Below are 27,747 nucleotides of genomic sequence, written 5' to 3'. Positions count from 1 at the left end.
GGATAGATAATAAGAAAAAAATATAATAACTCTAAATAAATACATGGTACATCCACACCTTGAATACTGCATGCATCTTCTATGAAAACTCAAAAAAAAAAAAAACCACCAACACTGAGATTTGGACAAAAAGCACAAAACAAAGTAATGATTAGGAGGGTGGTACACTTTCCAGATGAGGAGAGTATACAAAAACCCGAGCATTCAGCTTAGAAAAGAGAATGAAGAATATGCTAGAGGTCTGTAAAGTCATGAACGTTGTGGAGACAGTGAATTAAGGATATATTGTTTACCCTTCACATAACAAATGAACCAGGACTCACCCAAGGAAATTTGAGGCATCAGTTTTAAAACAAATATAAGGAAGTTCTTCTTCACATAATGTATAGTCAACCTGTTGAACTAATTGACAATGGATTTTGTGCATGCCAAAAGTATACTTATGTTCAAAAAAGTGTTAGATAAGTTCATGGAGGATAGGTCCATTAGTAGTCATTAGCTAAGATGGTTAGGAAGGCTTTGGGTGTCCCTAAATTTCCAACTTCTAGAAGCTGGGACTGAATGAGCAGGGGACGGGTCATACAGTGTTACACACATGAGCAGCCTCTGGATTACTCCCTATAAAACTTTTTCAAGATCAAGGCTTACATTTAGTGGTGTGGGTAATGCACATTAAGGGGTCTATGTGAAAAGGACAGGGGCATGTGAAAGATGACCCCCCAGATTATGGGGCCATGCCACAGAGGGAATAACAGTGTGGTCAATAATAACAGAAGATAGGCAAAGTTGAGAAGATGTAGGAGGAACATGGAATTATAGGTGCACTAACATTGGCCCTCCTTCCTACTCTACAGGTCATTAGTTTAGCTCAGTTAGTCATTACCTTACAAGCATGTTCAACTTTATGAAAAGTTAAAACATTCTTTAGAGATAGAGTAAAGTCAATTTTTGCTGTTTTCATATCTTACCTTGGCTGAGGACTGATTTTGGGTTAAAATGATAATGCTGAAAAAGATTTTCTCCATTTCTATGATGGTTAGTCTAGAGATTTAGTTGAAGACGAAGATCACTATTCAGTGAATTGGCAGATGCTCAGTGGATCCTTAAGTGAGCTATTTTGTAGTTAAATTTCAAAGCAAGTGATGTGCTAGGCTTCAGCCATGTGACTCCCTTAACTTTTATTAAAAGTTGAATGCCTAAATTGGCCAAACTCTTCAAAAACTTGCTTTCAAAATAAGCATTCAAGCTGCTTTTCTCTCAGTATTCCTCTGATAAGCACAGAATAGCAGGTGCAATAGCCGTCACTTTGAATAATCAGCTGACTGGTTATGTATAAAATACGTTGGTTGCTATCAAAAAGTTACTTAACTGCCATTATGTGGTGATTGTTGGTACATCATACCATGTCCTTTTAGAGCAGCTGTCAAAATGGATCTTCAGCAATAACAACAGGGGTGAGAGGGAACAGGGAGAGGAACAACATTTTTGAGGCTAGGAGGAAATTTGGGAAATGTATAGTATGTCATTTGACTCTTCAGGAAATTAGTGAAGATTATGCTTTACATCTGTCAGTAAGACCCAATCTAATATTGGAGTTGCATTTGTCTTCTGTTGTGCTCTCATACTGCTTCTGTTACAGTTGCACAGCATTTTCCAGCAAAGATGTCTATAGCAAGAGGCTCTGAAATGACAATTGTAATTAAAATGTGATCAAAGACTATAGGTGTGACAGTATTCATGAATGTGGCTGCTTGTACTAAGTTTCAGATTGCTCTCTCGAGTAGAGTGAATGTTGCTTAACTGTAACAAAAGAAGTCATGCCATTTGTTCCATCTCTACTCTCCATATTTTCATTTTATTTTTGCTGCTTCTTACTTGATCCTTCCCCTGCCCATTCTTTCATATTTTTAAAACATAAAATTCTCCCCACTTTTCAAGTCCTCAGACCAATATTATCATTTTTATTTTTAACCCAATTCCTCCTTGTCTCCCCCACTACCTTTTGAAAAACCTCCCCAGGTATTTCCATGTACCTCTTTTGTCATCTTAAGGAAAGTCCCAGTCCTCTTTGCTTCTCTCCAAGCTAACTGCTGCAGTGATTCTCAGACTCTGGGTTAGGACCCCAAAATAAGTCATGACCCCATTTTAATGGGGTCACCAGGGCTAGTTTAGACTTTGATGTGGCTTGCAGCCAAAGCTGAAGCCTGAGCCCTACTACCAGAGGTCAAAACCCATGGGTTTCAGCTGTGGGTGGTGGGGCTTGGGTTATGTGCTCTGCCTGGAGCTGAAGCCTGGAAGCTTCGGCTATAACCCCCTGTCTGTCAGGAGCAGTGGGGCTCAGGTGGGCTTAGACTTCAGTCACCCCTCCTGGGGTTATGTAGTAATTTTTGTTAGAAGAGGGTCATTGTGCAGTAGAGTTTTGAGAAGACCTGACTTAGTCATCCCTGTGTATCTCTTGTCACAATAAAAATTCTCCAGTCCCAATCACTTTTCTTTCACTGAGCTACAGCTGCTTCTGGGATCCCCTTTCCTTGGATGAACCCCAGCCTTCAGGTTCTCAGCTGTTCATCAGACTTTTCGCAGGCTCCCCTCTGCACTCTGTCCTCTTTCTTCTCCCATTTTCCAGTGCAAATCATTCTAATATCCATCCTCTCTGTAGTCTCCATCTTGAACTCTGTGTGAGTGGATCCTGCGCCTATGAGGAGAACTACTGCTTTTAAGGCTCCTCTGATACTCACCTATAAACTTCAATGGGGGTTGCTGAAAACACAGCATAACTAAAAATCAGATCAGTTAGCTAGGGCTAATTTTAGGCACTATTTTTTTCCAAATTTTGACTGGAGTATTGTTCACTTTCCAAGTTTCCCCATGTTGCTTGTTAAAACAATTTCCTTTCACCTCCTCTCCCTTTTAAATTCTTACCCTGCTTCTAAAATGCTGAGGGGGAATTAAAGACTCACAATTTGCAAATCTACATACTGTATCAGAGTACAAAATTAACTCATACCATCCCTTCACTAAAATTTGTGGCAGCATGCATACTAAATTGGCAAGTAAAGAAAGCTATGCTCATATTTGTAACATGGAATTTGCAGCAGGTTCAGTGAGGTCAGACCTGTACTTCCTGCTAAAACACATTACTTCAGTGCCCAGAAGGGGATAGTAACTCAGCAACATGAGATTTTGTGCTAGTTTGGATGACTGATTTCTCCTTCCCTAACTAGATACTGTTGGTCCAAGGTCACAAAGGATTGAGAGGCATCTGTAAGGAAGAGAATGAACAGACACATAAGCTAGCTTGCTGTTAAGCAGGTTGACATACCTACCTGCTTGGGAGGATAATTACTTTTTGCAGAAATGGCAGAACGGCCAGTTATTGCTCAATTAGCCTTATTATAAGTAGGTCAATATATTTGGCTGAGTTTATATCTTTGTCTTCACACTCAGAGCTGGAGATTCCTGTCCTTGAAATTCACTACTTACTTTTTGTCTCCACTAATTAACTTAGTGTTTTCTGTATAAAGTCCTGTCTGGAAGCCTGCTTACCCCGTGCTTTTGGTTGGAATCTAAATTAGGGATCATAGAATAATAGGACTGGAAGGGACCTCAAGAGGTCATAGAGTCCAGCCCCCCGCCTTCAAGGCAGGACCAAGCTCCGTCTACACCATCCCTGACAGATGTCTGTCTAACCTGTTCTTAAATATCTCCAGAGAGGGAGATTCCACCACCTCCCTTGGAAATTTATTCCAATATTTGACCACCCTGACAGTTAGGAATTTTTTCCTAATGTCCAATCTAAACCTCCCCTGCTGCACTTTAAGCCCATTACTCCTTGTCCTGTCCTCAGAAACCAAGAGGAACAAATTTTCTCCTTCCTCCTTGTGACACCCTTTTAGATATTTGAAAACCGCTATCATGTCCCCCCTTAATCTTCTTTTTTCCAAACTAAACAAGCCCAGTTCATGAAGCCTGGCTTCATAGGTCATGTTCTCTAAACGACTATCTGATAAGCATAAGCTTACGGAGTAGTCTAATAGTGATTCAACTAGTTGCTTCCCCTCTCTTCTTGCTTACGTCTATCAGAGAGAAGCATCAAGAGGGGGAGCAGGAGCTGGTGCTGGGGGTAGCCATCTTAAAAGCTGGTTTCCTCCTGCTCCGTGTGTCTGCAGGTGACAGGGGAGGCAGAGGCACAGGGGAAACGGCGTGAGTGGGGTCTGAAGCAGTACCTGCTCGCTCCGGTTCCAACTACTGCATTTCTGTTTTTGAAATGTACAAGAGCCCTGTGGATTCAAGCAGTCCCCCAATGAGCCCATGCTCCTTGTGGCTTTTCATGGGGCTCCTGTACATTTCAAAGGCTGAAGCGGCTGCAGTGGGAACATGGAGGAGCAGGGGACTGCTTGAGTCCCCTGCTCACCCTGTGGTGCTTTTACTTTTAAAGCAGAAGCCCATGGGCTCTTGCTACATTTCAAAGGCTGAAGAGCTGTAGTTCCCCGCTGCTTTTCTGCCCTTTAAATGTAGTAAGGGCTGCAGGTGGCTCTTAGCCTTTTAAATGTAGTATCAACTACTCAATTAGCTGAACAACGAGAAGTCCTGTGGCACCTCATAGACTAACAGATTTATTGGAGCATAAGCTTTTGTGGACAAAGACCCACTTCGCCAGATGCATGATTCAGATTCATGCAGATTCAGATTAACATGGCTACCCTTCTGATACTCAATTAGCTGATTAATTGAAATTTAACATCTCTACTTTAAGTTGAACATTTCTAAAAATAGCCTGTCATATGTGGCTAATAGATCTGCTGATACAGGTTGAACTTCTCTAGTTCAGCACCCTTGGGACTTGACCAGTGCCAAACCAGAGAATTTGTCAGATCACAGAAGGTCAATATTATCTAGCAGCATTACCAACACTTCCACTGCTCATTGGGCTCTTAGAAGACATTTAGGGGTAAATTAGAGTTAAATAACAGGACAGAACACTGAGAGCCAGGACTGGTGGGGGGACCACAGCAAACTTGGCCACATCTATGGTAAGTGGACATTTGGCTAACTAAAATCATGCCAGATAATGGATGTTGCTGGATCAGTGTGTGCCAGAGGTAGAGAGGTTCAACCTGTAATACCACAGAAGAATGATGCAGGTGTCATCCCCTCTGTGTGACTAATGCTGTGAACATTTGTCATTTTGGCTTCTAATCAGATAAGTTAAATTTACTGAAAACAACAAAGATATGTTGTGTTTTAGCTGAAGAAAGCAAGGACCAGTAAGATTAAACTAGCTTCTGTAAGCAAGTTCACTTTCACCATCTTGTCTATATCCTCATGTTTCCTTCCCTGAGTTCCCTTTAGCGTTCAAGTACACACTGCATTTTCTTCACGTCTTCTTTGTTCAGTTAGTATTAGACACAACATAAGTATAAATTTGTCACAGGTGCTTAAGGCCCGTTAGCTGTCATTTGGACTTCAGCCACTAAAGAAACCTAAATAATTTTTTGAAAAGTATTAACTTGATTGTATTTAACAGGAAATAAACGTTAGCAAAGCATGTGCTTTTTCTGCTCTCTTCCTCTGCAATCTACATAAATGGAAATTTTAGAGGAGGCTCTTACTTTTGAAAATATGGCTCTGTTCTTGCCAGTATTGACTCTTCTCTACTCTGGGGTAGATACATAATTTGTTGGGCTGGGTAAATAGTATCTTATTAGACCAATGACAGACATTTGCTATAAAGCTATAAATGACCCCGGATCAGTCAATATAAATGTGCCTTAGTCATGTCCCTTTAAAGGTAGAATGCTGCCCGTTCTGCAGAAAATGCTTAAAGAAGACTTGGGGAGGAGTAGCCTTACTTTGCTCTCTGTTGACATATTTGTGACTGCTGTAGAATTTCCTCTTCTGTGCAGTCAACCTTCATTTACTGGCCGGGGGATTGAAAACCAAGTTTCTGCCTGAACAACATGATCTGTAGCTGCAGTTTGCTGTCCTGTCTCGCATCTTTAGATGTACATTTTGGAGAATCCCACTGGTATGCCCCTGGCTCCTGCATCTGTCCTGAACAAACAACCTAACCATGGATGCCTCTATCCAGATCCTGGTGTTGTTTTGCCTGTATTTCTAAGTCACAGAAAACCGGGCTGGGGGGAGGGGGATGACATCTAATGTGAAAGATGTCTGCTGGTAGAATCTCTCAAGAAGTAGTTGGAGAGCTACTGGAGGAGGTGGCTAGACTGAGGAGCATTCATGCCCACAAGGAATTCCTCACCAGTATTCTTGTGTAGACATTCAACGATGTGGAAGCTATCCCTCTACAAAGAACTATTGTCACATCACCAGGGGAGGAGGAGATGGCTCCATCACAGGGAAGACACTTGCCACTGGTTACTTCTGGCAGCAGGTAATGTCCTAACGGTAGTGGTGAACTGTTATGCTGCTTTGCTAACGAGTTGAGGAATCTCCCCCTAAGATGGAGAAGCAGAAGACATGTACCCCCAGGGCTAGGAGATCTGCAAACACCACTCTGAGGAATCACTGAGTAGCTGTGGTTAGAAACTCTTCTGAGGGGGATGGAGGCATCTGTCTGTCACTCTGATGTGGCAGGAGGTATGCTGCTTGCCAGAGGGCCATATCTGAACACGGAGGGATTGTCTAGGATCATCCAGCTCTCTGAGTACTACAACCCCATGCTACTCATTCAAGTGGGCTCTAATAATACTTCAAGGTATGACCCTCATCAGATAAGAAGTAATTACAGAGCTCTGGGAGTATAGAGGAAGGAATATGGAGCAGGCGGTTTTCTCTTTGATCCTTCTGGTCAAGGGTAGAAGCCCAGGCAAGGACAGGTGCATCCTGGAGGTGAGTGCCTTGTTGTGAAAATGGTGTTGCCAGGAGGGCTTTGGCTTCCTTGACTGTGGGTTGCTGTTCCATGGAGAAGCACTACTAAGCAGAGATGGGGTCCACTATTGAAGAACAACAACATATTTGGATACAGACTTGTAAAGAGAAGCTAGTGAGGAGGGCTTTAAACTAGGTTCAGCAGGGGCAGGTGACCAAAGCCCACAAGTAAGTAAAAAACACGGCGACTGTGAGAAATTGGGGGGAGCATGGGTTGTAATAGCAGGAAAAAAGACTGAATTGGTTGGGGAGAATTAAATTGGTATCTATCTTCTCACATTACTATACAGAGATCTATGGATAATATGCAGGAAGGACTCATAATGCTAGTAAATAAACACAACTATGACATAGTTGGCACCACAGAGACTTAGTACACATTACTGGAATATTAGTATAGAAGGGTGCAGGTTGGGCAGGGAGAAAAGGGAGGAGGTATGTATTTAAAAAGTACACCCTTAGACTGAGCTTGAGATGGAAATAGATGAGTAAGGATAAAAGGGGTAAAAAACAAGGATTATATAATGATAGGGGTCCACTTCAGACTACCTAACCAGGGAGAAGTGGTGAATGCGGCTTTTTTTTTTTAAACAAACAAAAGCACAGGACTTAGTCGTGAAGAGGGACTTTAACTATCCAGACATCTGCTGGGAAAACAAAACAGCAGGGCACAGATTAGCCAAAAAGCTCTTGGAATGCATTGGAGACAATTTTGTTATTACTCCAGAAGTTGGAAAAAGCTTCTAGGAGACAGGCTGTTCCTAGTTGTCAAAAGTAAAATCTTGGAGTAATTGGCTGAGAATTGGTAAGTGGAAGACAGCTTGGGTGAATGTGACCATGAAATGATAAGTTCACAATTCTAAAGAATGGTGGGAGGGAGAACAGAAAAATAAGACAATAGACTTCAAGAAGGCAGATTTTAGCAAACTCAGGGAGTTGGTAGGTAAGATCCCATGGAAAGCAAGTCTAAAAATGGGGGAAAAACAACTGAAGACAGCAGTTTTTCAGAGACATTTTTAAGGGTAGAAGAGTAAACTATTCCACTGCACAGGAAAGATAGGAGTTGTGACCAGAGACCACCCTGGCTTACTGAGGATATCTTGAATGATCTAAAAAGTCCAAAAAGAGTCCTACAAATATAGAAACTAGGTCAAATTACAATGGATGAATATAAACAAGTAACACAAGTATATAGGGGCAAAATTAGAAAAATCAAGGCAGAAAATGAGCTCAAACTAGCTACTGTCATAAAGGGTAACAAGTAAATATTCTACTAATACATTAGAAGCAAGAAGGAGACAGACCGGGTAGGCCCATTACTAAACTAAGAGGGAAAAAATAATAACAGAAAATGTGAAAATGGCAGAGGTGCTTAATGACTTCGATTTTCACCAAGAAGGTTGGAGGAAATTTGGACACCTAATATGCTGAATGCCATTGAAAATGAGGTTTAAAAGTTAAAATAATAGAACAAGTTAAATATTACTTTCCCAAATTGCATGTCTTCGGGCCACCAAGGCTTAATGAAATGCATTATAGAATATTCAAGGAACTGACTGAGGAGATCTGAGCCATTAGCTATAATCTTTGAAAAGTCATAGAAGATGGGAGAGATTCCAGAAGAGTGGGAAAGGGTAAATATAGCACCCATCTGTAAAAAAGAAAATAAGGATCTTGATTGTGCACTAAATTACAGACAAGTCAGCTTAACTTCTTCTGTAGCAGGGAAGACAGTGGAGCAAATCATTAAGGAATCAATTTGCAAACATCTAGGAAAGAGTATGGTGATAGGTATGAGTAAGTATGGATTTTTCAAGAACAAATTGTGTCAAATCAACCTGATAGCTTTCTTTGGCAGGGTAACAAGCTTTGTAGATGGGAGAAGTGGTAGATGTGTATCTAGACTTCAGTAAGGCTTTCAATAGTCTCATATAACCTCATTAACAAACTAGGAAAATAAAACCTAAATGGAACTAGGATAAGGTGGAGTCAAAAGTAGTTAGATAACTGTTCCCAGAGAATAGTTATCCATGGTTTACAGTCATACTGGAAGGGCATAATAAGGTGTCAGGGGAGGTTATGAAGGGATCTGATCTGGGTGTGGTCTTGTTCAATGTTTTCATCAATGATTTAGAAAACCACCCTGCTTATGCAGTTGATAAAGTTTAACCGTTATCTATATTGTTTCACCATCTAGCTGCCTATGCTTATTTTTCGTATGTTGTGGGAGACTCTGGTACTCAAACAATACATCATCTTCCCCATGCACACTAATACTCAGTCTGCTTTTCAATTTTGTGGTGTTATCATTGAGGTTACTTGTTCTTGTTTTTGAACTCATATTTTTCCTTGTGTTCTACTGAATTCACATCATCCTTTTCCCTCCTAGTCAGCTTTCTTGGCGCGCGCGCATGCGTGTGTGAGAGTGAGTGAGTGAGTGAGAGAAAGAGACTGCAATTCCTGTGGGCTTTGGTTGCTGGATATACCATGTCTTCCCTGTCATACTTCCCACCCTCAGCTTTGATCTGTAGCTAGTCAAGGTAGAATTTTCACTTGTACCAACATGGTATTTTGTATCATTTTGCTCCTGAGTGTCCACTTTACCTGCAGCAGCTTAATTTACACATCTTAAGCTTATTTTTAATGGCTTTTTCCTTTTAGTTTTGTTTTCGAATTTAGAATGCTCACCGTGTTGATCAGGTACCTTTGTATTTTCCAAGAGGAGAACCTGGTTCAGTGTCTAGGGGTTCCTCTTAATAGTACCACATAGGCCAAGAGGCAATGTTTCCCCACACTCAAATACTGACATTCTGTATAGCAAATGAGAACTTGAATTAAAATTGAAAGGGGATCAAGCCTTTCTTTTGGAAAACACCACAATCAATTAAGCAGGTGCTCATAATCCAACCCAGTTCCATAATGCATTGAACAGTGTCCTTTGCAACAGTTTCCAATCTTGTGGTGGGGAAAGTTCAGCCATTGAATGTCCCTTCTGCAAATCACTCCTCTCTCTCCACTTTACCATATTGATGACTGACTGTCTTTAGTCGGCAAAGGTGCTTTAATTTGAGTTCGCCTCCCACTCTCTGGGGTCAAGGACTTGGGCAGAGCCTACACAACAAGTAAGAAAACCTGTTCCAATCCTTTTTTTCATTAGGGTTGCCAAATCCTATCCTTTACTTAGGAAGTACAGTTTAATTGAGGGTAAACTCTCAATCAGGGCATGCTAAGGATGGTTCTGCTACCCTTTTATTCACACAATAAAGGTAACAACATTTCACTGTCCCTTCACTTGACTCCAAAGCAGCTTGTAACCTCAAACCAGCCAAAATTTATCTTAGGCAGCACAGCTTGGTTGTCTGAATACGTAGGCAGAGTAGGTATGCTTGTTCAAATATGCTCTGGTCCTGAGTTTTTCCCTCCCCACCATCTCATCTTTAGATGTCAGACCCTGGTTACATCTTGATAATTCTTGCCAGTAGGGTAAGCTCTTTTGTGGTTTATGTTTTTGCAAAGCTCAGCTTTGTGTCTACAAAAATAATTAGTTTTGAACCATTCCCACTGTGATTTAAATATCTTCTGAGACATTTTTTTCCTGTACTTTGCACTAAACTAGTGTTCTGCTGTAAGTGAATCAGGAATCTATTTACATTATAAGGTAGTTGAGAAATTAATATAAAGGCCAGATGTTAGCATTACCAGTCATCTAGTCTGATCTCCTGCATAGTTTGTATGGGTGGGGGGTTATATTAAATTGTACTGCTGTTGTGATGTGTTTTTAAGTTACATCAAGGGCTCCTAGAACACATGGATAAATGCCTTTTTTTAAAAGCCTGTGTATTAATATAAATAAATATTTTATCAAACTCCATTGATTTCTAGTTGAACTAGAGCAAATTTTTTAAAAAGATTTTTATTTGATAGATAAGTGATGGAGAATTTGACACTTACAGTGCTAAGCATTGAAAGGCACTCCACATACTGTTTTCTTCTGCCTAAAAACTTAAAGAATTGTTCAGAATTGAGGATTCTAAGTAAAGGATATCAGAATTGTGTTGAATGTATGCAGCGTGTATACAGAATGGAAAGCGACTATTTTGGAAGGAGTACTGCAGAAAGGGATGTAGGGGTCATAGTAGACCACAAGCTAAATATGAGTCAACAGTGTGATGCTGTTGCAAAAAAATCAAACTTGATTCTGGGATGCATTAACAGGAATGTTGTGAGCAAGACATGAGAAGTCATTCTTCCACTCTACTCTGCGGTGATTAGTCCTCAGTTGGAGTATTGTGTCTAGTTCTGGGCACCACATTTCAAGGAGGATGTGGAGAAATTGGAGAAGATCCAGAGAAGAGCAACAAGAATGATTAAAGAGCTAGAGTACATGACTTATGAAGGAAAACTGGAAAAAAAACTGGGCTTGTTTAGTTTGGAAAGGAGAAAACAGAGGGGACATGATAGCGGTCTTCAGGTATCTTAAAAGGGTGTCACAATAAAGAGGGAGAAAAATTATTCTCCTTTGCCTCTGAGGATAGGACAGGAAGCAATGGGCTTAAACTGTAGCAAGGGAGTTTTAGGTTGGACATTAGGAAAAATTTCCTAACTGTCAGGATGATTAAACACTGGAATAAGTTGTGTAAGTAGGTTGTAGAATCTCCGTCTCTGGAGATATTTAAGAGCAGATTAGATAGATATCTCTCAGGGATGGTCTACATGGTACTGGGTCCTGCTGTGAGAGCAGTGGACTGGACTTGATGACCTCTCAGGATCCCTTCCAGTTCTAGTGTTCTATGATTCTAAGATAAGCTTCATTCCTTTAATGCATCTTTTTTTCCACACAGTGGTAAGCCACTGGCAGGCCCACACCACTTTGTTCAATTAACTTATTTGTAACTATGGATCCTCACAAATCCCATTGGCTGTAGTTCACCATTTCAAGCCAATGGGAACTGTGAGGCTGTGTAGCTACAGACACGTTAAGTAAACAGTACGGCATGGGCTTATCCTGACGGCCCTGTGACCCAGGTTTGGAAAAGCACTGCTACAATCAGTTTCTCAAAATCCAAATTGCATTGCTGCAATAAATAGTGTGTAATTATGTGTCTATGTATGTATAAATGTAAATGACATCGGGTAAATTTGAACCTGGGACCTCTGGAACTTAGTGTAAAGTCTCTACAGCTTGAGCTATAAAATTAACTGGCTCTCAGCTTAGGCTGTAGAGTTCACTCATTCTTATCTCTCACTGTAAGTGGTCTAAGTGCCACTACATGGGACAGTGAACCACGTGCACTAGGTTTGTGGGTTACATAAGCACTTAGACAAAACTGTTGTTGGCGCACTATATGTTGCATTTCTATGTATTAAAAATAATGAGCACTTTTCATCAATAACTCTTAGAGCACTTGGCAAAAGTGGATAAGCATTAATATCCCCATGATGTAACTGGCAAAGTGGGTTCCAGCCCACAAAAGCTTAGGTCCAAATAAATTTGTTGGTCTTTAAGGTGTCTCAGGACTCCTTATTGGTTTTGCTGATACACACTAACACGGCTATCCCCCTGAGACATATCCGCATTGTAAAGGTGAGGAAACTGAGGCACGGAATGACTATGACTTGCCCAAAATCATCCTGAGATGCAGTGGTAGAGCTAGAACAGAAACCAGGTGTTTTGTGTTGTAATTACAATAACAGTGATCATGGTAATAAGAAATATGTGCAGGTTTAGGGGAAAGAATAAACGCTAAGCCTCATCTACCCTTGTGGCAGCATGTATAATACAGGCAGTACACATGTAACTACATGCCATGTGAAAGGCTGGAAGCATTTGCTCGTCACTGTGGTGTGCAGCAGTGAAAGGCTGTGGCAAGGTAGAAGGGTGGAGGCTCCTGCAGCAGGAAGGCACTGCTTGGGCTTAAAAGAGAGACATATTAGGTGCACACCATAAGTTTGACATGTAGGGTGTTCCATTGTACTTCCCTAAGCTGTGCTTCACCAACTGCACTGCTGCTTATATCTGTGCTAGCTGAATGTGTAATGTCTATATTGTGTAGACATGCTGTATGGAGTCCCCAAACTAGATGCCATTGTACACCAATGTATTTTCCAGTTGAGTGACATAGCCCCATTTAATATATGAGAAGGTACTATGCCAGTCCAAAAAAGTGACACCCCCAGATCCACTCTGGAACCTTCATATCTACATAGTGTTTTTGCAGGCTCCTAAGGGACATAGACGCATGGCAAGGAACACTGCCTTCTGTTCTTTTCTGTGCTCCTTATCCCAGTTTCATGCTGCTTTTCTCCCCTCTGCTAACGCGTGGCCTTTACTTTCAGGGATAAATTCTTTCTTTATCTGTGTGCGTATTCCAAAATATATTAATAGAATATTTGCCATTTCTAGAACCATAGTTGTCCATATGACTTGTGACTTTTGTACCTATTTTGAGGAGGGGTTTTATTTAATCTTTACTTGTACATATTCTACATCCACTTTAAATAATCTGGTAATGTCTTCTGGACATCTTTATTTTAAACAGAATACTTAGTCAACACTTTGACACATCCATGTAATGCACTTTTCACTGGCACGACACATCAAACTGCAAACTTCTCTGTTTTCTTAATCTTAGAAACTGTTAGTAATTAATATTTTTTCAGTAATTAAGTATTAGAGAGCAGTTGAGTGCACACTAGGGATGTAAAATGCTGGTAATTGTGCAAACATGTAACTGCTGAAAAACTCAACAGTTACACGGTTACATGCACCCTTAGCCAGCTCCCTTGTTTTTATACATCATGTCTGATAGAGAAGCAGCAGCGCAGGGCGGCATCGGTTCCCCAGGAGCTGGTGTGTGCTGGGAGCTGGCTTTTAAGCAGCAGCACAGGGTGACAGGTGACTCCCCTGGAGTGGAGCGGGAACCTGTGTGAACATTAAAAAATAAGCCCAGGCTTATCAGTTAACCATTTACACTGTTATACTTTCACATCCCTATATGTGTTTGTGTTTATAAAATATTAGTTATGCTTAAAGTAAATGTCTTAACCGAAGGGTGTTGGCCTGGAGGTACATCATCTTTCACTCGGTTCATGAACCCAGGCGGTGGCTTTGCTCGGGTGTCCCTGGTCTGCTGGGGGGGGGGGGGGGTCCAGCGGCTTTGCTGGACCCCCCCAGCAGACCAGGGAGACAGGAGCAAAGCCACATGGGCGGCGGGGTCCCTCCGCCTGTGCGGCTTTGCTCTGGTCTCCCTGGTATGCTGGGGGGGACTCCCCCCAGAACCCCAGGGAGACAGGAGCAAAGCCGCATGGGCAGCGGGGTCCCTCCGCCTGTGCGGCTTTGCTCAGGTCTCCCTGGTCTGCTGGGGGGGTGAGGGGGCGCAGCCCCCCCCCCCAGCAGACCAGGCTAGTGCGCCCCCCCTCCCCCAGCAGACCAGGCTTTTGTTGCGGGACGCCTCAGGTAGAGTAGCTGGGGTGCTGCCGGGTTGGTCCGGGGGGGACCTACTCGGCAGCGCCCCAGCTGTTCTGTCCCAGGCTCCAGATTCAGCAGCTGTTGAAACTGATCAGGCTGATTCCCGGAAGCTGGGGGCAGAGCAACTCTGCCTCCGGCTTCCTGTAGTCAGCCCCTGGTCAGCTTCAGTGGCAGCAGCTGGATCTGGAGCCAGTTCCGACTTACATACAAATTCAACTTAAGAACCTATAGTCCCTATCTTGTATGTAACCCGGGGACAGCCTGTATTTTAGCTGTGCAAAAATGAATATTCTAAATGTATGATGTCTCATGGAAGCCTTAGGTATTTTATCAAGAGAATCATAATAAACAGCCACTCCAGAAAATAGTCCCAGATTTATTGAGGGACTTGATTTCTGATCTTTTAAACAAAGTAACTACAGGTAGATCTCTTTTTTTTTTTTGAGAACTATAAGTAAAAATATTATAGAAGCTGAAAAGGGATATCGGCAGGTTCACATTGTGCTGTTGAATATTTAACAGGAAGAAATACATCATTAGTAGAAATGGCAAAGTTACAAGTAACTTTTTTTTTTTTTGGGAGAAACTTGGTTGGGCTTTGGACATCTGTTTGTGAAACTGCTATTAACTACAGAATATGTTTTGTTGAATATGAGGGATTTATTTTGTCCTGGGAGTTATATATTTATGTAAATGAACTACTATGTATCTATTGTAATTCAAATTTGTATACAAATTCTCTGAGATATGAGAGTAGTATCAGAAATTAGAAAACTGTTCAGATGTCATCTGCTGACTTGTCTTTCAAAGTCTGTAGTTGCTCGAGCTTTAAACTGAGTTTCAACTCTAGCCAACAATAAAATTGTTCATAAAATAAACAGATTGAAATCCTAGTGGTGGCTTTTACATAAATTGAACCTATTGGTATATTTAGAACATTTTTTTACATTTAAATACAAAGAACTTGTGAAAATAAATAGTATTCCATTCTTACCTTTTGTTCCCTAGATATGCATTATCCATATTATACCAAAAAAAACCTAATTAGTCCTCAATTGCTTTGTATTCATTAGAATTAGGTTGGTAATTATGCATGCTTAGAGCATTAAATTGTTTCTAATCTCTGACATTTTCCCCATAAACAGTCATGTTTTCTCCATATAATTCATTTGGGTCTTTTTGGCATAACAGTCTGTTTGGAAACTGTTGTGTAATATATATATTTTATTAGGATTTTTTAAACATCTGGTTCAAATACTTTGAAGCTCACTTATATTTTTAGAATATGCCCAGTTTATTATGTGTCATATACATTTACATACGCACACAGCTCTTTTACACCTTTCATGCAAAGTGTGCTATAAACAGTTTACAATAAAAATCCAGAACTGGTAATTTTAAAACAGTAAATAAAAGTAGAAATTGAGTTTAGCCTCTTCAAAATTCTCCTGAGTCTAAATATTGTCTCCATCAGTTACTAGTGACAACCGGTGGGCCACAGTAAAGAAAGACCCTATATAAAAATTAATTCGGATGGTGATTAGAGATGGTAAGAAGATCTGCAGCTTATCTCAAGGAATTTTTGGAGATGGGGAAGAGGCGGCAGACACAAAACCTATTTAGAAAGGAAGGAATAAGATCATGCAGTGATTTTATAATCAATGTTTTCCTTAATAGGAACCCATGAAGCAATTAGCAATGTGGATGGGAGATGCTCAGATAAGTGAACTATCCTTAGCTTGATTGGGGAGAAAAGTGACCAGAGTTGTGGTATAAATAATCCTTTAGAAGATGCAGGGACACTATCTTCTTGTCAGATTGCCTAAAGATTCTCTGCATAGCATTATTTCCCACTTATCTTCAATAATGATGATGATAATAACAATTAATAGTAATTCAGTATTTAATGTAATAAACAGAAGAAGATACAATTGTGGAAGACAAAGATTAAGCCATTCATTCTGGTATTATTGTAAAGCATGATCTGACTGCCTTCTAAATAAATGCATGGGCAGATTTTAATAGGCTGGGGAGCTAATTTTCAGCATGACTGTTTTCTTCAGCATTGATTGCAAGGATTCTGGGACAGCCACATCTGCACTTCTGACAAGGCATGACAAGGCTGAGATTGCCTCAGTGGAAACAGCTGGAAAAAGAAAATATATCCAGTTATCACTGTTAACTGATGATAATTCACCTTCTATTGCCCCAAAATACGCATTTAAGGAAGAGAATGAATTAAAGTGTAAGAGCTTTTAGCAATCCAATAATTAATTGGAACAAGATCAGATGAAAATTGTTTTTTGAAAGGTAAGAGGCTGGTATCTTCAGAACAAAAGCTGGATATTGCAATCCTGAGCAACCAAGCATTCAGGATGAGTTGAATCATTTCAGTAGCATTAATAGTTGCCCAAAGGTCTACCAAAGCAAATGACACATCATACAAAATGCTAATAACTATGTTTCTCCCCTCAGATTGCCTCTTCGGTTGCAAATTAAGAACACTAAAAATTCATCAATGTTAATTATATCATTTTTTCTACTTCCATTGCTAGTCGGTGATAAAATTAATGGAATGGGTAGGGCTAAAAAAAGAACATAATTTATTTAATATACCCCCTTGCTAATGCTTTCTCTCCCTATTTACCAGTCTTTGTCTCTTGTTGCTTTTCCCCCACTGTCCCATCTCCTCCACTTTACTAGTAAAACCAGCCTCCATATCTCATTTGTCTGCTTCTCATACTGCCTTCCACATTGCTGTCTAGAAATGGAACACCTCTCCTGGCATAGGTGTGCAAAACTTTCACACTCTTCTCATTGAAACCCCTTCAGAAGAATCATTTTCCTGCACCAGCTAAATGAAAGTAATTAATTTAATAATCTACTGTTCTAATTTAATTTATGTAATTAAACTAGTAATTTGTTTGGAGGATGGCACGGTTTAAGGACAGTGAAAATGAAGGGAAAAAAAGACAAACCAGTATGAAACGCATAGGCCATGTGTCTGTCATTGAGCTTGCCACTTCTACTTGTATCTCATGTTCCTCTGCCATGCCCTACTTCTGTCTTTGTCTCTTCAGATTTTAACCTCCTTTAGGGCAGAGACTGTTGTCTTCAAAAAAAGACACCGGGCACATTTCGTTACCACAATCTAAATACAAAGAAATGTCAGACATTAATAATTGGAACCCGCTACTGAACACTCCAATTAACTTAGTCCAACGAAAGTTTCCATTGATGACTAGGGACTGGGATGCGTGGGCTACCTTAAAAGGGGCCTGAGCCTTTTTAAGGTGCCTTGGGTTTTGTATGTTTGTACAATTCCTAGCACGTGGGGACCAAGGTAGTTGATGCCTTTAGGTGCACTCTCAATATACATGTTAAATTCAACTAATAAATAGAAGAACAAAAATACAGTAGTAATCACTGTCATTAAAGATTTTTAAAAAATAACACCTGCGGGCGGAGCTGAATTGATGGTTTAGATTAGATGTACGTGTCATCTTGCTGCAAAATTCAGAACAACATATTCTAAGGCTCAGTGCAATAAGTTGCCTCCTCAACTTCTAGAGCATGAAAGCTCTGTCACTCTCCTGTGTTCTTCAGCTGCAAAATTGAATTTTCTTGTAGAAAATTGTAACAATGATCCTGTTTACCAATGGCACAATCCCATTTTAGGTAAGCTGGCCACAACTATTCTTTTCAGACTCAGGGACTCTTAAAGTTTTAATGCAGGAGGATGCTTTTGAGGAGATGGGTGTCGAAGATGGTGTTGGTCATCCGACCAGACTTCATCTGGATAAACTGCCTGAGCAGACTGGGCAGTTTAGGCAGAAATTTCATTTAAATGTTAAATGCTGGAAACTTATTCAGTTTAATAGAGCTGAAAAGAAACAGACATCTGTTGTGAGACTCGATCCTGGGAGCACGTTATTTTAAACCCTATAAATGCCTTTATAATAAAAAAACTAGGCGGGGCAGTGTCCTCAAGAACATATTTTAGGGAACAGTCTTGCGTTAAGGGGAAATGGGCAGAATGATGTAACAGATATTTTCCACCTCAAATTTCCATGATTCTTGGAAAGTAATAATTGTGGGGCATCATTCAGGGAGAAGAGAACAATAAATAGAGAGATGGGCATACCATGTGTGAAATGATTGATTGAAGTTCTGTTTGGATTTAATGATCAAAGAAATAAACCATATTTTTACAATACGACGCTTTCTTTAAACAAAGCCTCCAGTCTAGTGCCGTGTTAGAAAGGAAACAGAGCCTGACTCATAGAAAGCTGAGATCACTTCTTGGATTACATGAATGTGAATATTTAAAGCTGAGGCTATGAAGTGTTTCTTACTGTGCTGTGAATGAATCACTGACACTGACAGGGAGAAACTAAATAATACATGATAGGAAATAAACCCTGTTATACGAATATTCATTATTTTACCTAATTTTGTGTTTCTCATTTTTGTCTTCCTTCCCCTTTACTCCTCCCTCTCCTTTCTCCCTCCCAGGGTAAATGGGAAGTTGGTGGCATTGAAGGTGATTAGGTTACAAGAGGAGGAAGGAACTCCATTTACAGCTATCAGGGAAGGTATGCATTCGTGTTTAATGATTATTCATGTTTTTTTAATTGCATTGCACTCATTCTCTTCAATGCCATACTATACTGAATAGCTTGAGATTTTAAACTATATGATTATTTCCCCTGTAGGTAGGAGACGGCTGTGATACTTTAAAAATCAAAACCTCCCTACAATGTGGGAGTTCATGTTTAATAAAACAAATCTGTGCCTCTGAGGTTTGGCTTGTCTGAGAACTGCTTTTGGGTACGAGTGACATACTAAGTAGAGTGTGTTTTTTGGGGGAGGGGTGGGGAGGTGCAGCTATTACTGGTACAGGTTGGACCTCTCAGAGCCAGGACTCCCTCATCTGGCAGCATCGGACAACAGGTATTCCTGGACCAGGGAGTCCTGGCTGGGAGCCCCAGTGGCAAGAGGGCTGGTGGCTCAGAGCCCTCTGGGGCTGGGACCATTGCTGGAGCCCTGGTAGCGCAGCAGAGGTTGCGGCAGCCCCAGTAGCAGGGCTGGGGACGTAGCAGCTGTAGCAGCTCCAACAGCTGGGCTGGGGCTGGAGACGAGGAAGCCCCAGTAGCCAGGTCTGGGGGGCCGGGCCATAGCAAAGTGGCAGCATAGTAGGGAGGGCGACTGGTGCTGGCAATAGGGAGGAATGGCAGTCTGGGGAGCCGGTATCAGGGGACCTCCTCTGGTCCAGCAAATTCCCTCCTTCAGACCCAACCTGTGTGATATGTTGGGGAAATTTTCTTGTTGTGAATCAGCACCTAAATAAGATGGAGTTCACTTTTTGCTTTGATGTGGCCATGCTCATATAGAACACATGTCTGCATTTGTTTTGTCTGCGAGAGAGATGTAGGTTCAGGGACAAATATAGAAAGCTCCATAAAAACAAGATTCATTATTATCTTTTTAAAAGAACTGGCTGTTTATGCTTTTGGTTTGTCTGGCTCCCCACATATCTCTGGACTGCCTGGCTTAAGAATGACTCTCTTCTTCCTGAGAGTCAGAGGTCTGTCTCATGCTTTCTGCTTGGCTGCTACAAGTTCCTTTGCAGAAGTTGCTTTGCGTGCCTTTTTTAAATGGGCCTGCTCTGTCCGGGCTTCAGCTTTCTGCCCAGGGCCCCAAGGATTCTAATGTTGGCCCTGATATCTGGTTTATTTTGGCAAATCCCCTGAAATCTGTTTTTGGCCCCCTCCAGAACACCCCAGACCCCTAGCTGAGAACAGCTGATCTAAAGTAGTCTTGGAACTCGGGTCTGGGTCTGCACTGAGTTATAGTATATCAGTTAAGAGTGTGACTTTAACCAATATGAGTTGAAAGGTGCCTTTTACATGTGTAACTTGCTTTCCTTCACAAGACGGAATAAGTTATACTGATATGAGCATTTATACTGGTAAACTGTGAGGTGTGTTGCAACTTTAATTATATTCCTATATATATTTAAAGCAGGAAACCTTTCTGGGATAGAGGAGCCCCACTATCAGTCTGACTTGAAATACTTACTCTAAAGCCGCTATCTAACAATTCATGTACTCATGCATAAGGCTTGAAGAGTGAGCACTTGCCTGATTTTAATGGGACTTCCTACATGGTTCAAATTATGTGTGTTTTTGAAGTGCTCTTCTTTAAATTGCAGTCTTTACTGGGACCTCATCCAAAGCCCCTTTAAGTCAATAGGACTATTCCTATTTTCTATGCAGTAGAACAGTGGTCCCCAACCTTTAGAGGCTCCCGGGCGCCCGGGGGTGGGGCCACTCACATGCCGGACGCCCGGGGCGGGACCGCGCGTCCGGGGGCATGCCAGGGGACGGGGATGCCCTTGCACCCGATGCCGGTGCCAGCATGTGCCCCAGGGCTGGGGCTGGGGCTACCCGAGCACCTTGTGCCGTGGGCCTGGGGCTGGGGCCGCCCGAGTCCCGCGCACCCGGCACCGTTGCGTGTTGCGTGCCTGGGGCCGGCGCCTCCCATGCTTGGGGCCGGCCCAGGTTGTCGGCGGGCGCGCACAAATGCCCCAGCGGGCGCCATGGCGGGGACCATTGCAGTAGAACCTTATACAGGGTTGTGGAAGCCATTGGCACGTGATGGAAATCAATTTCTGTAGTTCTTGTGTGACGTGGAAGCTATGCATGGGAGGGGGCAGGGAGAAGGAAAGGGAAACATTCATTTTTTAATTTTGGGGTAAATGCAAACTTTAGCTAAGACCAAGAAAAGGATAGAAAAATACATTGAAAAATCTAACTGAAGATGATGTTTTCAGGATTGAGGCAGAACTATACTAGGCACATATAGTTTTAGTTATAGTAATACAAATGGAAGGTAGAATAAATACTTGATATTAAACTCTTGGAGAGGCCTGATATACTGAAGAGTAAAATGTGAAAAGGCTGGGAGGCTGAGCTACTTAAACCTTCTTAAAGAGGGGTTTTTTTTTCTTCATCTCCATCTGCTGATTAAAGAGTGCAGCCCTACAATTCAGACTGGATTGCAGGAGGTAGAAAGCTACAATTTAGAGATGAGGTCAAATTCTAATTTCAGTTTTTATCCATATAGTAGTGTTGATCTAATCAAGCCAAAAATGTGTTTCATGAGCCAAAGGAATGCATGCAGGCATACAAGTTATAAACACTGACTTTGTTCCAGAGCTTTTCATAATGTAGATACCGGTTGGTTTTTATTCTTGCTGACTCATGCTCTATTTTCTAATTTTACATCAGTGTATCAAATTCAGGCAAAAATCCAGCAATTTATAAATTAAAACTAGTATAAATTAATTGTTTAACATTTCTTATGACTCATCCTGCAGAGCTGTGGGGGAAAATAAAATTCCTGCATTGTGTTCTTTCTGTTGGAGATGTTGTGTGATGCTAATTAAGGGGAAGTCACAGACTGAAATCTTGAACAGTACTCATGCTGAGGAAATTTTGTAGTTGGCTTGTGTGTAGAGAAGCATATTGTTGCCATTGTGACAGCAACAGAATGAGACTCAAAGGAAAACAAGGGAACTGGGAAAAAAGATTGAATTAAGAAATACACCAAAATACAGCATTTGAAAAACAGGGACATATGATTGGGGAAGAAAAATAATTTAGACAAAAAGGGAAGAGAGCAGAGTAAAAAACAATAAATATAACAGAGGAACAAAAAAAAAAAAAACATAAAAAAGCAGGGAGTGGTAATTATAATTTTTGTCATGTCCCTGAAAACTTCATTGAAAACAGGTTGCTGAGAGAGTAATTTTGTAGACAAAACACATTTCTATACGTCTCTTTCTTTTTCCCATTCTGACACAGAGGTACATTTGCATGAAAACAGGATCATGTCTGCAAGAGCTATCTGTTCTTGCTGTCTGGTTGCCTCTTGAAGTCATAATGCCAAATTCAGAAGTGACTCTAACTTGCACGTTCTGTTTTCCCTGCCCTGTCTTATGCTGCTTTACAATTGCAGACATGAAAATTGCTGGGTCCCTGTCACCTCTGAAATTAGCTCAAAACTGATTTAATTTGCTTCCCAGAAGCCTGAAGAGAGGATTTGAAGAAAAGCAGCTCCAAAAGGATTCAAGTAGTGAGGTCAAATAAGCTACCCCTTTAACCTGCATCATTTGCCTGAGTACATGGCATGTGAATTACATCAACTCACCTCTCTCATCCCCTCTGAATTTGGCCTACAGTATTCTGTTTCACACAAGTGCCCAGTGAATGATTTACTTATTTTCATATAAAAGCAGTGTTATCCAATGTATATTTCTCAGTGTTAAATGTGGCTCAGACTTTTTCAATATAGCAATTGCTGCATGGAAGTATTGATATCAATAGGCTCCTCAAAGAAGATCATATTAAAATCACTACAGCCAATGTTATAGTTTACCAGCTCAACCTTTATCTCCTATGGAAGAGCCATTTAATTTCCTGTAATATGCTTAACTGAACCTCCTGTCTCCTAGATTAGCTGTTGAATTGTGAAATGGAAACTGTTTCTAGAAATAATTTGTCTTGATCATTCCACAATTGTTACCTTACTGGGTATCTGCATAAGTGAAGTTCTTTATGATCAATATGAAAGCATTTTTGCAGATCTTTTTTCCTATGTAGTTGGGTAGACAAACCTTTCTAAGGCTAATGACCAGGTTACTTTGTGAAGTTAATTCATTTACTATAAAGTTCCTTTCTTTGGCATGCTTTTAAAATTATTTAATCTCCATGATGGCCATCTCTCATGGCATATGATATTGCTTGTCTTTTTTTCCCCCATAAATTACCCATCTCTATCTCTAGTGTCATCAACTTTGCTGTATTTAACTTAATTGATTATTCTTAATTAAGCACAATCTTGGTATTTCCTGAGCTATATCTTTCCAAACATCAAGAAAGCAGAGATAACACTTAAGCAATTCTTATGACACATCAGTTTTTATAGTTAAATCACTTCTGTTTAATCCTGAAAGATGCATTTATCTAATTTCCATCTAGCTTTGGTTACTCAATTTTTTTCTTTATTTTAATTTTTTGTATAATATATAATTTAGATAATTATATAGGGCAAGGGCTGTGTTTACCTAAATGTAGGTTGCATAGTATAATGGGTCCCCAGCCCAGAAGGGGATCCTCAGTTGCTACTGCATTACAAAACACTTCACCTAAGAAATGTTCTACCATTGACACTGCACTTCAAGATCACAGTGAACTTAGCATAAGTATAGTAAGTATCTGTTATGGGTTACAGGTATGAGTAATTATGTAAATTTGTATTTTTTTGATTTACATGAGTGAAAATATTCTACTGCAAATAGAAAGGAAAAATTTAAAACCGAATACACAGGTAGGAGTTCAAATATATGGTCTCATTTATGACTCCTTCCACTTTTTTCCTCAGAGGTGTAAATCAACCATTTGATCTACAGATGTGTTAAAAAAGCTAAAAATAGCAAAAATACAAAATGTATTTTTTTGTAAAGAATTTAAATATACATTTTATTGTCTTTTGTTTGACATATTAGCCCGTTTTTCAGTCAAGAAAGTTAGAAACAATGGCAAAAAATATTTCACTTTCATCCATAGTGTGAGTGTCCTCCAAAAAAGTAAAAGTTTAAAAGCTTAGAGATTGCCGGGAGAAATGTCCAAGTCCCATATCATGCCACAAACCACACACAATGCCTGTTCTTTGAACTTGGAAAGTTCAAGCATACAAAATAATTCTCCAGCAGACTTCTTTCTCTGGAGAATTGATGTCAGATAGCAACTAAACAGAAAACACACCATTTAATAGTGTTCTGGTTTTCTACAGAAATAATGTATTATTTCATTGTATGTTCAGTTATCGGATACACAGTTTTATAACAATGCTGGTAAAATGACAATCAGATTGTAAGCATCTAAACTAGAGGACAATATGTAACAGCCAGTATGAATTTGTCAATAAAAAACATGTCAAACCACAATTTAATTTCCTCCTTTGGTAAGGTTATTGACCTAAGGGATGGGGGAGAGGATGCTATAGGCAAGATGTACCTTGATTTTAATAATGGTTTTGACACAGGTCTACATCTCATTCTCATAAGCAAATGAGAGAAATGGGTCTAAATGAAATTACTATAAGATGAGTGCAAAACTGGTTGAAAGAATAGTTATCAATAATTTGCTGTCAAACTGGGAGGGTTCTATAAGGATCTGCTCTGTATCCAGTACTATTCAATGTACAGATGGAACCTCTCTCCTCCAGCAATATCTGTGGTCTGGCATGATTTTAGTTAGCTGGATGTCCAATTATCATGGGAGTGACCTGGACAGATTAGAGGATTGGGCCAAAAGAAATCTGATGAGGTTCAACAAGGACAAGTGCAGAGTCCTGCACTTGGGATGGAAGAATCCCAAGCATTGTTACAGGCTGGGGACTGACTGGCTAAGTAGCAGTTCTGCAGAAAAGGACCTGGGGATAACAGTGGATTAGAAGCTGGATATGAGTCTACAGTGTGCCCTTGTAGCCAAGAAGGCTAATGGCATATTAGGGTGCATAAGGAGGAGCATTTCCACCAGATCTAGAGAAGTGATTATTCTCCTTTATTTGGCTCTGGTGAGGCCACATTTGGAGTATTGTGTCCAGTACTGGAGTGCAGGACCTACGAGGAGAGACTGAGGGATTTGGATTTATTTAGTCTGCAGAAGAGAAGAGTTGGGTGGGGAGAGGGGATTTGATAGCAGCCTTCAACTTCCTGAAGGGAGGTTCCAAAGAGGATGGAGAAAGGCTGTTCACAGTATTGATGGATGGCAGAACAAGGAGCAATGGTCTCAAGTTATTGGCAGAAGTCTATAGAACAACTATTTCACTAGGAGGGTGGTGAAGCACTGGAACGGGTTACTTAGGGAGGCGGTGGAATCTCCATTCCCAGAGGTTTTTTAAGTCTCGGCTTGACAAAGCCCTGGCTGGGTTCATTTAGTTGGGATTGGTCCTGCCTTGGGCAGGGGGCTGGACTTGATGAGGTCTCTTCCAGCTCTGATTCTATTATTCTAAGTTTCCCACAGTCCCATAAAGTTTGTTTACAGCTGCCAGTCCTGGCTCTGTGTTCTGTGCTATTAGTTAGCTCTAATTTACCCCTAAATGTCTTCTAAGAGCCCAGTATGCATTACCCTAAGTAATGACCTCCCGTGGTCTAGCAAATTTGCTGTCATTCTGAAGTCCATTAATAGAAGTTTTGTAGGTAAAACATAGGACTTATGGGGTCTTTTCTACTCAGTGCTGGCAAGGCCTGAGGTGTACTATGTCCGGTTTTGTACACCCCATCTTCTTTAAAGCAAGGGCACATTGAAGAGCTTCTGAAAGACAGACAGACGACGAACGATTTAGAAAACCTGACCATGAAACCAGGTTGTTAAAACTTGGGCTTGTTTACCACTTGAGCAAAGATGACTTGAGGTAGGGGAGGATAACCTGGTAAATGTTCATATTTTTGAAGGGCTGGTAGAGAGAGGATAGTGAATAATTGCTCTACTAAAGGTAGAACCAGAAATAATTGGTAGAATCTTTTAGCAAAGAAGATTTAGGTTAGATATCAGGAAAAACTTTTTAAGGGTATGTCTACACTACAGTGTTATTTCAAAATAGCTTATTTCAAAATAACGCGTCTACACAATATTGTAACACACTCCCAGTATTACAGATGTAATAGCATTTTGCTATTTCGAAATAGCACGTGCACACTGAGTGGACTCTGAATCGCATTTAAGGCTGGCTGGAACCAGTTCCAGCAGGGCACTACATCACGACTTACTGTGTGGTGCTGCTGTCTGAGGCTATCTGTGGTCTGTGCTTAAAGGGACACCCGCTCCCCTCCTCTCCCCCCAGACAGCCAGTTCTCAGGTTTCCCTGCTTGCTTGTCTACCACGATGAGGGAGAGCAAAGCGTTTTCTCTGTGCATGCTCTCACTTGGGACACCACAGTATTCTGCAGCATAGAGCCAGAGTGCCCCTCTGGTGCTTCTCTTGGACGTGTTGCTGTGAGCCTGGCTGCACTTTCTGTAGACTGCCATCCGGGAGGTCCATCGGGGGGCTTTCAGTATCCAGGAGGCTCTGCGGGAGAGCTTTCACCCTGAGGAGCACTAAGAGCCTCCCTGATCTGCCCCACTGGGGTCTTGTGCCTCATTTCTCTCTCACGTTCTTCCACTTACCCCTCCCTAACGTCAAATAAAATACTTGTACTTTCATGAACACAAACTCTCTTTATTTAACAAAACTGGGAAGTGGGGAATGAAACTCTGGGGAGACTGGGGAAAAGATGCGGGAAAGGGGAGGGGAAACCTGGGAGGAGGGAGCTGGAAGGGGGAAAGAAGGGGAAGGGGAAGCTCAGGGTTGGGGGAGTCTTGCCAGACCAACTTGATTGTTATGCACACCTGCTTCTGGGTTCGCATGTGGCCTTTGGTGGCCAGGCTGGCAGCTATCCTGCCATAGAAGGTCACATTCCTCCATCTAGTGCGGAGATCATGGATGTTGACTCCCCCCCCCCCCCCCCCAAAACCTGAATAAGGTCCATGATCTCCAGCCTGCACCAGGAAGGCGCCCGCCTTCTCTGGGCCCTGGTAGGCTCCTGGGAGCTGGCAGACTGCTCCTGGGGAGCGGTGGAGGGCTGGCTGCCAGTGGCTTGCTGGCTCATGTTTTGGGGCCTCTGGGTCGGGGCAGTGACTGGAGCTGGCATAGGCACTGTGGACAGAGTCTACCCCTTTAAGGGCTCTGGGTTGAGGCTGGAGTGGCCAACAGGGCACCCTGGGAAGGCTGGAGGCCCCCTATTTCGATATGTGTCTACACAGCACTTATTTTGAAATAGCTATTTTGAATTTGGCGTTATTCCTCATAGAATGAGGTTTACCAAATTTGAAATAAGCGCTCCGCTATTTCCATTTAATTTCGAAATAACAGTTTGGCTGTTTAGATGCTAGTAAAATTATTTCAAAATAACCGAGGTGTAGACATACCCTAACAGAACAGGTAAGTGCTGGAATAGGCTTCCAAGGAAAGTTGTGGAATCCCCATCTTTGGAGATTAAGAACAGGTTGGGCAAATACCATTGTGGGGTCTCCTAAATATACTTTGCAAAAAGCGACAAGGAGTCCTGTGGCACCTTATAGACTAACAGATGTATTGGAGCATAAGCTTTCATGGGCAAAGACCCACTTCATCAGATGCATGTGGTGGAAATTTCCAGAGGTAGGTATAAATATACAGGGCAGAACAAGGCTACAGACAATGATAGATGTGCAGGCAGATGCATAGGCAGCTAGTTATATGGGCTCGTGGTGCCTATGCTCCAGCAATATTCAGAGC

The 27,747-nt window shown here is 41.3% G+C and overlaps 1 protein-coding gene across 3 annotated transcripts in view; it reads left to right on the top strand.

Moving 5' to 3' along the window:
- CDK14 (cyclin dependent kinase 14) overlaps positions 1 to 27,747 on the top strand; it is a 530,833-nt gene that overhangs the window by 185,152 nt on the left and 317,934 nt on the right. For all 3 annotated transcript variants that reach the window (XM_075922396.2, XM_014569231.3, XM_075922397.2), the window contains one exon: positions 18,878 to 18,957. In XM_075922396.2, coding sequence (XP_075778511.2) covers positions 18,878 to 18,957 — 80 coding nt within the window. The remainder of the gene's footprint in view (positions 1 to 18,877; positions 18,958 to 27,747) is intronic.

Source organism: Pelodiscus sinensis, chromosome 2 (genome assembly GCF_052426305.1).
Source record: "Pelodiscus sinensis isolate ZL-2025 chromosome 2, ASM5242630v1, whole genome shotgun sequence".
Classification (NCBI taxonomy): Eukaryota; Metazoa; Chordata; order Testudines; family Trionychidae; genus Pelodiscus; species Pelodiscus sinensis.
This window is presented reverse-complemented; position numbering and strand designations above follow the sequence as displayed.